The sequence below is a fragment of the Cyphomyrmex costatus genome, unplaced genomic scaffold (genome assembly GCF_001594065.2).
Source record: "Cyphomyrmex costatus isolate MS0001 unplaced genomic scaffold, Ccosl1.0 scaffold765, whole genome shotgun sequence".
In the NCBI taxonomy this organism is placed as follows: domain Eukaryota; kingdom Metazoa; phylum Arthropoda; class Insecta; order Hymenoptera; family Formicidae; genus Cyphomyrmex; species Cyphomyrmex costatus.
In genome coordinates, this window is record NW_017280339.1 from 4,151 (window position 1) to 17,629 (window position 13,479).

The window sequence follows — 13,479 nt, forward strand, 5'->3', positions numbered from 1 at the left end:
CGGCATTTCCTAGCGAAATCCTACAAGTGAGAGAGAAATATAGGCCATTTCACTCTTTCACTCACACGAATATGTGCGTTTGTATGTGATCGTTTATTCAAGTTGATTTGAGTTGATTCAAGGTTGTGTTCGTGGTTTTTGCTCAGTACAAAATAATAACAATAAAAATGAGAGATTGCACTGCACAATTCTGGAAAAATTATTTAATATCTGTCTTTAGTCAGGTTACGGCTAAATATGTTTTAAATTATCAATTGTTTCCTAAAATTATTAGAAAGTTTGTCGTATTCAAATTAAGAACATTAAGTAAGAAAAATACTAATATTAATAGAAGATATGACAGTAAATCATTGGCAGTACACACCTTTTTTAAATAAATTTTACAAATGTTAAGTGTTTGTACTTTTGTCACTGATTTCCTAACCTTACTTTAATTTTATTTGAAAAAGATTTAATAGAATTAAGAAAGAGAAAATATTAAATATAGAAATTATTTAACGTATAAACAAAAAGAACGAAGACAATATAAGAGTCAATTTTTAAAATTTAATAACAAAGTCAAAAATTAAATCATAAATGTCAAAAAACAGCTATTATAACAAAGTTATTTAAAGATAAAGATGTATATAACTGACGATAAAACTTGACATGTTTTTTTTTATTTAACTAGACTGCTAACTCCCTTAATACAAGCTTGTAAAAAGTGGACCCTAAAATTTATAATGATCCTGCGCATGCGTTACAAACTACACCGAAGGAATGTAATATGGCTGTGTCCTGCGCTGATTGCGATTGATTGCGATATTGCGAGATAGCCGTATTGTAGCCGTAGGTAAATGTTAAGAAGACTCCCTTCACCTTAACTTGTGATAAAAATATACTCAATTGATGTGGTTTTGCATGAAACGAAAGAATCTGGCAGAAAAAAGTGTCGTTCTGCTTCGCGAACCGAGATATTAAGCGTTAAAGTTGACAACCATGTAGGTTAGTACATCTGTCACAGCTACGAAATTCATTACTTTAAAAATAAATTCACTTTAATGCTTAATATCTCGGTTCGCGAGGCAGAGCGACACTTTTTTCTGCCAGATTCCTTCGTTTCATGCAAAAACTCATCGATTGTATATTTTTATTAAAAGTTGTGATAAAGGGGCTTTTCTTAACATTTGCCTATTATTACAGAGTATATGTACCACAATTTAAAAACCATTTTTAATTACGATGCCAGCAAAGTGTGCCTTTCCAACATGTTACAATACACAAAGTATTGATAAGCTGAGTTTTTTTCAGTAAGAATTATTAGTTAACTTAAAGTCCATAAAATCCGTAAAGTTCATAAAGCCTTAAAGTCCATAAATGTGTAAAAAATACAAAGCAAATAAAAATTGTGATATCAAGTATATTTATATTATGTGATATAAATATATTTATATATATTACGAAATTATCTAAACTGATAAACTAATCTGAAATAAAGCACCTCTTAAACACCTCTATAAACACCTCTTTTACCTCTTCTACGGTACACGTTACGTATACTATAGCATTTTCTTAATTTTTCGTATACGTTTCTCTTACGATGGATTAGAGAATCGGGGCCCAGGTTAAAGCACGGAGCACAGACTTTTGCATAATGCATAAAGCATGTGCATAAGGAATTTCATTGGCCCATTTTCTTATGCATGAGTCAATGGACCAATCAAATTCTTTATGTATATGGTTTATGCGTTATGCAAAAGTCTGTGCTCCCCGCTTAACATGGTGTGCTCAGTTTGCGAGCGTCTCTCTCTAATTCTTTGCCCTCTCGCTTCTTTCCCGACAGGTCGGCATGCAATGCTGCCAACCTAAAGACAAAGATGGTTGCTTTGTTGCACGCACGTATTTAACCTCTATCGGGTTCTTTTTATCTTGACTTATCAACGCTAAGTCGGTAACACTGAAATCGCGAGCGCGTTTGAAATAAGAAGAGTCACTGACAAACTATTATATGTGGAAATTTATTGCGTTTTTTCCTGTTGTATATAAAATTATGGTAAATGTGTCGATGAGGGGACCCCCCTCCAATGACTTTGACCTTGACATATGTTGTCAAGGTCATAACCCTGAGTAACCTCCAACAGGTTTTAGCCGTCGCTCGTCCTTCGTTAAAAAGTTATTAACAATCATACTTTTAAAATAAACGTATTATTTCTGCTATACATATACGATATGAAGTACTAATCTACACCTTTTCCTGTTCAGAAACGTTGAACTTTCCACGCGAAGTAACTTTCACCCTCCCCCCCCCCTACACAGAGGCACACGACTTCTACTATTGCTGTGATTGTACTGTCAGGGCAGACCTCTGTGACGGTGTGGGTGCGTGCGTGCGTGCGTGCGTGCGTGCGTGCGTGCGTGTGTGTGAGAAATATCAAGTAATAGACTCATAATCGTTATATAACGAATGGAACACAATCGTAGAAGTCGTGTGTCCCTTCGCCTGGAAAGTTTAACGTTTCTAAACAGAAGGAGATGTAAAATAGTACTTGTTATAATACACATATGGCAGAAATGATACGTTAATTTTGAAACTTTTTTTGTTAATAACTTTTTAACGGACAGTGACCGCCATCTAAAACCTGCGGGAGGTTACTCAGGGTCATAACCTTGACAACATATGTCAAGGTCAAGATCATCGGGGGAGGGCTCCCCTTTTCTATATATTTACCAAAAATTACATTGTATCAAACCTAATAAAAATGGTTGTATTACTGTAAAAGAGTATTCTAATTCTGAGGAATGTAGAGTATGTAAATTATTTAAACGTTTAAGAAAATAAATTTTGATACCTTCTCGACGAAAAATATTTATTGATTTTTTAATTATAAGAAAAACTCCCAATTTCTCAAAAAATATTGTAAAAATATCAAAGTTATTTATTATATTGAGAATAAATAAAAAAATTGTAGATCATGACAAAATCATGATTTCATATTATTCCATTGCGTAAAAAATACAAAATTAAAAAAAAGTTAATTCGAAAAAAAATAGAAGGAAAAATTTGCCCACGATCAAATTAGTTTTAAAAATCATCAAATAAATCTAAGTTTTTATGAGAATTTTTTCAAAAAAGTTAAAAGTATCATATTTTAAAAAATTAATAATTTTTTACATTAAATTACAAAGAAAATTAAAAAACAATTTTGAAACTTTTCTTGATATATTTTTTTGAAAACTAAAAAAACACAATTTAAAAAAAAAAAACGTTTTGTTTGGATTATTTTTCGCAAAGTTATAGGCATTTAAAAATTGCGAATTTTGAAAAAAATTCATATCTCATGACTATGTTGATAAAAAAATTTGAAAAAAATTATGGTAGTTTCTTGCGATGGGTACTAAATATATCAAAATTTCAGCCAAATAAAAAATCCAAAGTTTTGAGTGGCCCACTTGGCATGGAATGACCCATATATAATAGTAAAGATCTCGCACTATTTGTATGAAAAGTTAAGCTAGGTGAAATGGGATGATTTTTATGTACATACGTGTTAATTATAGTACGTTATAATGCTGTAGTATAAATGTAGTAAAAACCAATTTATTTCACCGAAACTTAATTTTTCATATTATAATTAATGGAGTTTTTTTTCGGAATTATACGTAGATGTATATATTACAAATGCGTGCGTGCGTGCGTGCGTGTTCTCGATATAATATTTTATTTCCATTTTTCTTTTTCCGTTCAATTCTTCATGTGTGTAGACTTTAAATTTTTTAAATATATTTTTTCTTCCATGTATTATTTTTTTTTAATATATCGAACAGAAAAAATGGTGGCCTAAACGAATTTAACTCATTAATTAATTGTAACCTTTAAATTAATTAATTGTAATTAAATTGGTTATATCGCAATTGTAAATCTTTCTAAACATTTACAATTAATATATATCGAAATCATTATATACATTTAATTGATAATAATGCAACGTTTATATAGTTACAAAAATTATAAATATTATTAAGTTATAAATAAGAGTCTTTTATTCATAAATTTTGAAAAAACGATGATGTCTGGATTAAAGTAAGCACACAATGCCAAGTATCGAATTTATCATCGGCTACGTCAACGTTGGCGTGCCATTACCGTTGACCCGACAGTGCGCAAAGCGCAAACAATTTTCGCGCTTAAGTCGCGCATCAAAAACACATACTGCGCATACTGACGCGTATTCTCGAACGATTATTGAACGGGGAGGATAGCGATTAGCTGATCAGTAGATGCGCACTGTTGACCAATAGGAGTAAAACCAGGGGACAAAACTCAGGTTCCCTAGCAATATGGCTGTCAGTATAAATTTGATGCTCGTAACATGAGTTTCTCTTCAAGAAATTTGACAAGCGTAAGCGTAGTTTCGCGTTACGCGCGGCATGATCTGATTTTCGTATGTTCGGCAATGCGAAAATGGCAAAGCGGATCGGTTGAAGCCGAATCAAGACTGCCAAAACAATTTTTGAGGAAGCAGGTATGCGATCTATCGAGGTCGGTTCCTCGGTCTCTTGATCGTTCCTCGACAACTGATCACTTCGTCTATACCTATCCATATTGCACTCGGACTGATGCGTCATCATTTTATTCACGGTCCTTCTACATTCGAAAAATGAGATTATTCGAGTGAGTTATTCGAAAGATGCGATCGCTTGGAGTATCGCTGGCGTACCATCGCCGACACCACTGTCATCCCCGTCACCACCATCATCACCGTCACCACGACGACCAGTAGGCGTTTAGCGACGCATCCTTGCTTCTCCTCGCCTCGTCATCGCTACCTCATTCTCCGTTTTTATTTTCTCCAGACTAATTCTGTTCCACCGTCCTTGATATTTGCAACTATACTGATTATCATTTATCTCATTATTGCAACTTCACTCTGTTACTCCAAGATAATCTTCAGAATGCCAGAAGAAAGTTTGTCCAGTGTCATACAGCTGGATACACAGTTTTGTCCACTTAAGGATTAAGGAATCTTTCAATAGTTCTCTCTTGAGTATTCTTGACAACTAGTGATAGCACTGTCATTAATTTATATTTTAATCAATAATATATGTAGGAATATTATAAAAGTTTCATTAGATATTTTTACAAGTAAATAACCTTAAATTATTTGTAACTGTTTTGATTGTAGATATTCAAAAGTCGTCTATTGAGCAATATACTTTATCACCATGACGTCGAGGTAAATGTATATAATAAAAATTATATATTCCTTTTATTTTTTTATATGTGTAAATATATATATACGTTTGTATGTATGTGTATGTGTGTGTACATGTGTACTTATGCATATGTGTACATACAAAGTATTATACAATATGCTTTGAGAATGTATAATAGTAATACATTATATTACAAATACAACTGTATTAGTTATATATTATGAAAGATCCATTATAAACAAGTAAATATTTTTTTAAAATTATTTTTTATTAGTAACTTACATCATATGGATATTTTAACTTTTAGATTAGACAGACTATTCATATTGTTGGAAACTGGAACAAATGCAGTTACCAAAAGAGCAGCTGCGCAACAGTTGGGAGAAGCACAGAGATTACATCCTCATGATCTACATCACTTATTAGCAAGAGTCTCTACCTTATTAAAATCTTCACAATGGGACACTCGAATATCGGCTGCCCATGCTATACAAGCTATACTTGCTCAAGTTCCTCCTTGGAATCCACAGCCAATTAACAAGAAAGTCTCTACAGGTAATATTAATACATTGCATTAATTATTTTTTATATCACTAATAAGAATGTTGAAAGAATCAAAGCTCCAATTATATTACGTATGTTTTGAATTAATAGATAAATCCAAAGTGAAATGCAAGCCTTCCACTACCAGATTGAATTTAGAGTCTTTTGATATGAGCAAAGTTCTAGCTCGTAGTTCACATCTTACTGGATCTGAAGGCAGCGAATATGACTTGACTGTATCAGAGGGAGAACAATTGTCAGTTCCCAATCAACAAGAAAAATTAGCCGCAAAACTAGGTTTTCATCCACGTTTGATAGGCGTTGACGATTTATTTACTGTCGAGGATTTTACTCCAGTACAGGCACCATGTATAACACAAACTGCTACTACACCTTTCGACGATTCTGAAGGATTGTTGATGAGCAGAAGAGAAATGAATAGAGCAAAACGCAAAGTATTACGTTTCCAAACTTTTATATTTATAATTAATATTTTCTTTAAATTATATATATATATATATATATATATATATTGTAGTTTTTGTCAGAAAGTGTTAAAAACTTGAAAATATTCAGGATTGCTTCATATTTTATTTGCAAAGTGTACACAATAAAGATATTAATTATTTATATCTTAATAATAGGCTCGTCAGTCAGTGTCGAAACAACGATCGCGTGAACCGGATGATCATCGCACTAATGATGACAATTCAAATTCAATGAATGTTCAATCTCCAGTGAATATTGGTGAACCAGCAACCAAAAAAATTATACTAGAAGACACAATTGCATCAGACATTGGATCAAAAGGCAATATACCTAATGAGCAAGTAAATGGAATACCAGATAGCACTGGATGCTGGCCAGATTCAGTCATAGATTGGCCTTTAGAATCCTTCGCAGAAAGTCTTTGCCAGGATTTATTTAGTCAAAAATGGGAAGTGCGTCATGGATCAGCAACAGCTTTGCGAGAACTCATAAGACTTCATGGTAAAGGTATGTAATACATGTTATATAGTGAATATATGTAGTTCCCCGAACATTAATTAATAAACACTAAATACGTTTGGATATACAGGAGCAGGCAAGTCTACAGATCAAACTCTGGAAGAAATGCAAGAAAGCCATTACGAGTGGATGATTGATGCCGCCTTACGATTATTGTGTGTATTAGGGCTTGATCGATTTGGAGATTTCGTGTCTGATCAAGTTGTTGCTCCAGTACGAGAAACATGTGCTCAAGCATTGGGATCGCTTTTCTTATTAGTACCTGGTTCAAATACCAAAGATACGAATGGTGTTTTTCCTGGAATACTTTCTGTAATTCTCAAACTGTTGGAACATAATGAATGGGAAGCGAGACATGGTGCATTTCTTGCTTTAAAATATTTATTGGCCGTACGAGACGATCTATTGGACGAGGTATTGCCACAAGTGTTTCCTGCTATCATGCAAGGATTATCCGATACTGTCGACGATGTAGGTGCAGCCGCCGCAAGTGCACTTATACCAGTAGCACATGCCCTTCCGCGGTTATTAAAATCAACAGAACTGGAAACTATTGTAATACGTCTTTGGCAATTATTGAAAGAACAAGATGACTTAGCTGCAGCTTGTAACACTTTTATGGGTCTCTTGGCTGCGATACTTTCATTACCAGCCGCACATGCTTGTTTAACGCCCCAGCCATTGTCGCAGGTAATGCAACAATATCTTAGTTCTTTCTCTTGGCAAAGGCGAGAGAAATATTTAAATATTTTTCAACATTTATTTAGGTATTACCACGTTTATGGCCATTTCTCAGTCACTCAAGTTCAAGTGTACGTAAAGCCACATTACAAACGTTGCAAACTTTAACTGGGAACGATAGCAATTATAGCGAAAACAAAAAGGAACGATGGGGTGAAGGTGGTGGATTAGTTTTACAGGAAACATTGAGGCATGTGTTCCAATGCGTGTTAATTGAACATATTAGCACGATACAAGACGTGGCCGAACGTGTCTGGGAAAATCTAGTCGTGCAGAGTGATCTCGAATTATTGCTACATGCGGCGTGCCCTCATGTCAGTACATGGCTATGCCTTGCCATGCAACCAGAACATGTGCCATTCAACCCAAATTTGTTAATGACAGTTGCTAGTTCTATTAAGGGCACAAAGAATAATCAAATGGTCGCCTACTGCGATGGACAATCTGATATTAATAGCGGAAACAGTAATATTAATGCAAATGCAAAATCGTTATCTGAATTGAAAATGTACATTGGTGGGATCGAAACAGTAGCATTGAATGTACGAAAAGCAAACGTAATACAGGCTCGTTGTAGAACGTCTCGTATGTTAGGATTGTTGTCGCACTACGTCGTGCAACCTGCACCAGGTGTCATTTATCCACCAGATGTGCCTAGTCCAGCACTTTGTTATGCTAAAGTGCTATTGGCACATCTCAATTCACGATCGGCGCTGCAACGTACTGTTGTGGGGCTCACAATGTCTAGTTGGGCAACTGTAGACTCATTAAGAATACCCACGATACCGGACATACTCAGGTACAAAGCAGTAACAACTTTTATGAACATAAAAATTATTTCGTGTATCTATATTAATGAAATAAAATTTCTTTTTTAGTGACAGATTATTAGCTTGTTTAAATGAATGCATGTACTATGATGAAATTGCAGCTTCCTTCACTCGACTACTACACGAAAGTCATGATTACATCGCAACTTTAAAACATTATAAATTAATGATATCATTTGAAATAGACTCATCGAGTGTGATGACTCTTGATCAGATCGCTGCACTTGCTAGGAGAAGACTTCCTGCCATTTGCACTGTTGGTACAAACGCAGGAGGAACTGAAAATATTAGTAGTTGTTCAATAACTACTAGATTGAAACCTAAATTAATGGATAGCTTAGAGGAAAGGAGACGAGCATTGGATATCGGAGCGACTACGATGGCAGCGCAACAACAATCATTGCATGTTATGTCAATGGCCGCGCTCGCTGGTGCCGCTACAATGTTACATATCCTTCCTCAATCTCCTCAACCACTTAATCCATTAGTAAAGCCGCTAATGGAAGCTATAAAACGGGAGGAAAATGAGGAACTACAAAAACTGGCTGCAAAACATCTATCTCATCTAGTTGAGCTTTGTGTTGATAGAAAACCATCTCCGAATGCAAAGGTTTGCATATAAAATAGGATACCATACAATCGTAAAGACTTAAAACAAATATGACATAAAATATCTCAAAACTATCAAATAGTTTTTTCCTTCTGATATGCTACAAGGTATTACCAAATAATCACTTGTTACAGATTTCTACCAATCTATGTACATTCTTATGTTCTGACCTTGAATTTACACCAAGGGTATGTTGCGACAGTGAAGTTTACGATGGAATACTCACCTTGAATAACAGACAAAAACATGCTGAGAGAATAGCATATAATCGTGGTGCAAGTAGTGGACTTGGCAGCGGTAGAGGTCCTGGTAGACCACCAACGACTGAGATTCCCCTTGAGGAATTACTTGCTTGCGAAGAACCAGAAGCCAAAGCTGCTAGAACACGTCGTCGCGGAGCTACATTTGCATTAACAGCTATAGGTATATATGTATACAGCAATATTTAGAAAAATCATTTCTAAATGAGATACAAAGGAATCAATTAAATTTGTATTAATTAATTGTATATAATTTTAATGAGAACTGTAATAGCTATTTATGTATATGTAAACTTTGTTTAAAATATTTCCATATTTTTGAAGCTACTCTCTTTGGTGCTCAATTATCTGATCGCTTACCTCAACTGTGGAATTTGATTTTACCGAACACGCTAAAAGATGCAACCAAACAAAATGCTGTACAAGAGGATGAAGGAAATCTATTAATTGTCGGTCTACAAGTATTAGAAATCATGGCACCAAGTTTAGATAAGTTTTTGTTACCGCCTGTATTAGAAGTTCTACCACGTTTATGCGATCTACTAACTCATTCATACAAAGCTGTTAGACACATGGCCTCGCGATGTATAGCTACATTAGCTACTTTAGATACAGAGAAGGTAATTTTAAGCTTTATCAATACATATTGATAACGATAAACATAACGATAGAGAACAAAAGATTAAGAATAGTTTTTTCTTTTAGACAATGTTACACATAATACGCAGCGTTATACCACTCCTGGACACAAATGGCAGTGAGAAGAGATACTTCTCAGGCATAGTGGCACCAAACAAAGTCGATTTCGTACGCCAAGGAGCTGCGGAAGCTCTAACTTGCATCGTCGAAAGCTTAGGTGTACATGTGGTGCCGTATGCAGTACTCTTTATGGTACCTTTATTAGGACGTATGAGCGATCAAAATCAATCTGTAAGACTAGTGTGTAGCGCAACTTTCGCTACGCTCGTGCAACTGTTACCACTAGATCCTGGCGCAATTGCAGATCCACCAGATCTAGTGTACGTTATTCCTGCAAGATTATACATACAATTTTTGGTAATATGTGCCATTGGTGCATACAAAAATTAATTCGCTTTCTGTAAATAACGAGCGATCACAAATAACATTATAGAAATATTAGTTCAGTAACTGTTAAGATAAATATGGAGTTTAGGGGAGCCATCCCCAATGACCTTAACATATGTTGTCAAGATCAGGATTCTGAATGACCTTGAGAAAATTTTAATCATCGACCTCACTTTAAAAAGTTATGAACAAAAAAAGTTTAAACCATATAATTAATTTAGATAACAAAAACTCCTATATAAATCAAATATAAACTTGGAGAGAAAGGGTACTAGGAGTCAGGAGTCAAATATTTCTTGATCCTTTTTTTAATTTTATTTATGTTTTTACATTATCTCTGAAGAAGGCTAAAAAATGAGCCAAAACATGTAAGTACATCTATCATAATAAAGAATATTGTTATACATTAGTATTTGCGTAAAGTTATCTACGCCTGACTCCTAGTGCCCTTTCTCTCCAAATTTATATTAAAAAAAGTTTAAGAAATAATGTCTCAATTTTTACTATATAAACCAAGAGTCGCACCCTTGCACATAAGTTCCGATTTTACATGTGAAACGAGAGCTATCTCACACCAAAAAATTGGTTGGGTTGGGTTATATTTTTTCAGCAGTGGAGCTTTCGCAGGGGGGAGGGTGGCACGTACTGTGTATTTACGCATACACTTTACAACATTCAGTACTTTACAAATTTACTTTAAAAACAACAAAAAATAATTTATTTTTGAAGTGATGAATTTGTTTGCATAAAGTAGTGAATTTGTTTGTAAAGCAATGAATTTGTCTGTGAAGAAGTAAATTTGTAAAGCACTGAATGTGTAAAGTGTATGTGTGAATAGTAGGTCCACCCCCCTGTGGGAGGGCTCCACTACTGAAAAAAAAAACTAACCCAATCTATTTTTTGGTGTGAGGCAGCTCTCGTTTCATATGGAAAGTCGGAACTTATGTACAACAGTATAATCATAGAAGTCGTGTGATCTTGACTTATATAACAAAAATAAGACATTATTTCTTAAACATTTTTGTTTATAATTTTTTAACAAGTGAGGTCCGACGGTTAAAATTTCCTCAAGGTCACTTAGGATCATGACCTTGATAATATATATCAAAATCATTGTGGATGGTTTTCCTATTTATTACTATTAAATAAAAATTTAAATTAATAGACAATGTGGAAAAGAAAAAACGAATGATAACACAATACAATCATTGAATGTCACATCTGATTATATTTACTAATTTCACCACAATATCGGTTTTTGAAATAGTGAATTCATGGATTAAGCACAAGCTATAAAATTTGATTAATAACGACTGCGTTTCATTATTCACTGCGATTACTGAAAGTCTAATTCATGTTACATATACTACAGATTTTCAGCAGTGAATAACAAAACACAGCTATTAATTAATATTTAAAATAAATATTTTATTATTGAATATTGTAATATTTTAAAAGTTATTCTAAGGTACTATATCGCTTTATTCACCAATCGTATATATAGATACATATTATCAAAAACTTACATGGCACTTGAATCCAATGTTCCTTATGTAATATCATATCACAGGCAAGAAAAGGCACAAGAGAGAAAGTTCTTGGATCAACTTCTAAATCCTCATAATATTTCTGATACGGAGCTACCGATTCCTGTAGCCGCAGAATTACGTTCGTATCAACAACAAGGCTTAAATTGGCTCAATTTTTTGAATCGTTATCATCTTCACGGAGTTTTGTGTGACGACATGGGGCTTGGAAAAACATTACAAACGCTCTGTATCTTGGCATTGGACCATCATCGTAATCCACAGGCACCGACTAGTCTAGTAATATGCCCGCCAACTCTAACCGGTCATTGGGTATATGAAGCTGAGAAATTTTTCAAAACAAAAGATTTGTCAGTTATTCAATATGTCGGTACACCACAAGATCGCGAGAAATTACGTCTTCGGGTGCCACATCACAGACTCGTAGTTGCAAGTTATGATATTGTACGAAAAGACATTGAATTCTTCGAAGCACATCAATGGAATTATTGTGTACTCGATGAAGGTCATGTAATAAAAAACGGTAAAACGAAAAGCGCCAAAGCCACAAAGCGATTGCATGCTAATCATAGGCTTATATTGTCCGGCACACCTGTACAGAACGATGTACTCGAATTGTGGTCTCTTTTCGATTTTTTGATGCCAGGCTTCCTCGGTAGCGAGAAACAATTTGCTGCTAAATATTCCCGTCCTATCTTGGCCTGCAGAGAGCCGAAGGCAGGACCAAAAGAACAAGAGGCTGGTGCTTTAGCTATGGAGGCTCTTCATAGACAGGTAATTTGTGTGTTCCCCCCATTCTTATTAAAGTTCTTTAGTTTAAGTTCTGTCACGGTAATTCATTACGATAATCGATTATAGGTATTGCCGTTCTTATTGAGACGAAACAAAGAAGACGTGCTGCAAGATTTACCACCCAAAATCACGCAAGATTATTACTGCGATTTATCGCCTTTGCAACGTATACTTTACGAGGATTTCCGCACTCGTCATTCCGCTCTCACTAACAGTTCCTCGTCTTCTAATGATTCTCAAAGTAACGTGTTCGAAGCACTACGGTATTTGCGTAATGTGTGCAATCATCCAAAATTGGTGTTAAGTCAAGGGCATCCACTGTATCGAACAGTACGTATTCAAAAACAGAAATGTTTAAAAAGAAATATATTTAAAAAATTACAATATCAAATCTTATTTGGACCGTGAGAGTTTCAAACTAAATACCGATGAGAATAAATCATTAACGATCAAGCTAGATCTTGGAAGATTCTAATATAATTTTCGTGTGAATTTATATACTACATATGTAGATCTCTAAATGCGCGCTGAAATTTTTTTCAGACTTACAAAACACAAACTAATAAACTACCACAGTACTATCACGAGTTAAATTGACTAACAATCTGACAATTTTGATGTATGCCTAATGGCTTATTCTCATTGATATTTAAAAAATTACTCAGAGAAAAAAATATTTACATAAAATTTTGTCTTACATTTCTTAACTTTTTCATTTAGAAATTGTCAATGAAATAAAAAGGCAATTAAGAGTCAATATTATATGTGTGAACTAATAAAACATTTAATATATTATAAATTAAAATAAAATAACAATAAACTAAAATTCACACTATAAATGCGCACGCAAACAGAAGTCAAACCATAAC

The 13,479-nt window shown here is 34.3% G+C and overlaps 1 protein-coding gene across 1 annotated transcript in view; it reads left to right on the top strand.

Annotated features, from left to right (window-relative positions):
* The first annotated feature begins 4,325 nt into the window (after nucleotides 1–4,325).
* The window catches only part of Hel89B (histone acetyltransferase 1), an 11,018-nt gene continuing 1,864 nt past the window's right edge, over nucleotides 4,326–13,479 (top strand). The window contains exons 1-13 of the mRNA XM_018549079.1: nucleotides 4,326–4,502; nucleotides 5,163–5,213; nucleotides 5,501–5,748; nucleotides 5,848–6,191; nucleotides 6,381–6,732; nucleotides 6,815–7,434; nucleotides 7,512–8,284; nucleotides 8,364–8,925; nucleotides 9,060–9,348; nucleotides 9,510–9,805; nucleotides 9,891–10,204; nucleotides 11,842–12,592; nucleotides 12,677–12,940. Coding sequence (XP_018404581.1) covers nucleotides 5,203–5,213; nucleotides 5,501–5,748; nucleotides 5,848–6,191; nucleotides 6,381–6,732; nucleotides 6,815–7,434; nucleotides 7,512–8,284; nucleotides 8,364–8,925; nucleotides 9,060–9,348; nucleotides 9,510–9,805; nucleotides 9,891–10,204; nucleotides 11,842–12,592; nucleotides 12,677–12,940 — 4,824 coding nt within the window. The 5' untranslated portion in view covers nucleotides 4,326–4,502; nucleotides 5,163–5,202. The remainder of the gene's footprint in view (nucleotides 4,503–5,162; nucleotides 5,214–5,500; nucleotides 5,749–5,847; nucleotides 6,192–6,380; nucleotides 6,733–6,814; nucleotides 7,435–7,511; nucleotides 8,285–8,363; nucleotides 8,926–9,059; nucleotides 9,349–9,509; nucleotides 9,806–9,890; nucleotides 10,205–11,841; nucleotides 12,593–12,676; nucleotides 12,941–13,479) is intronic.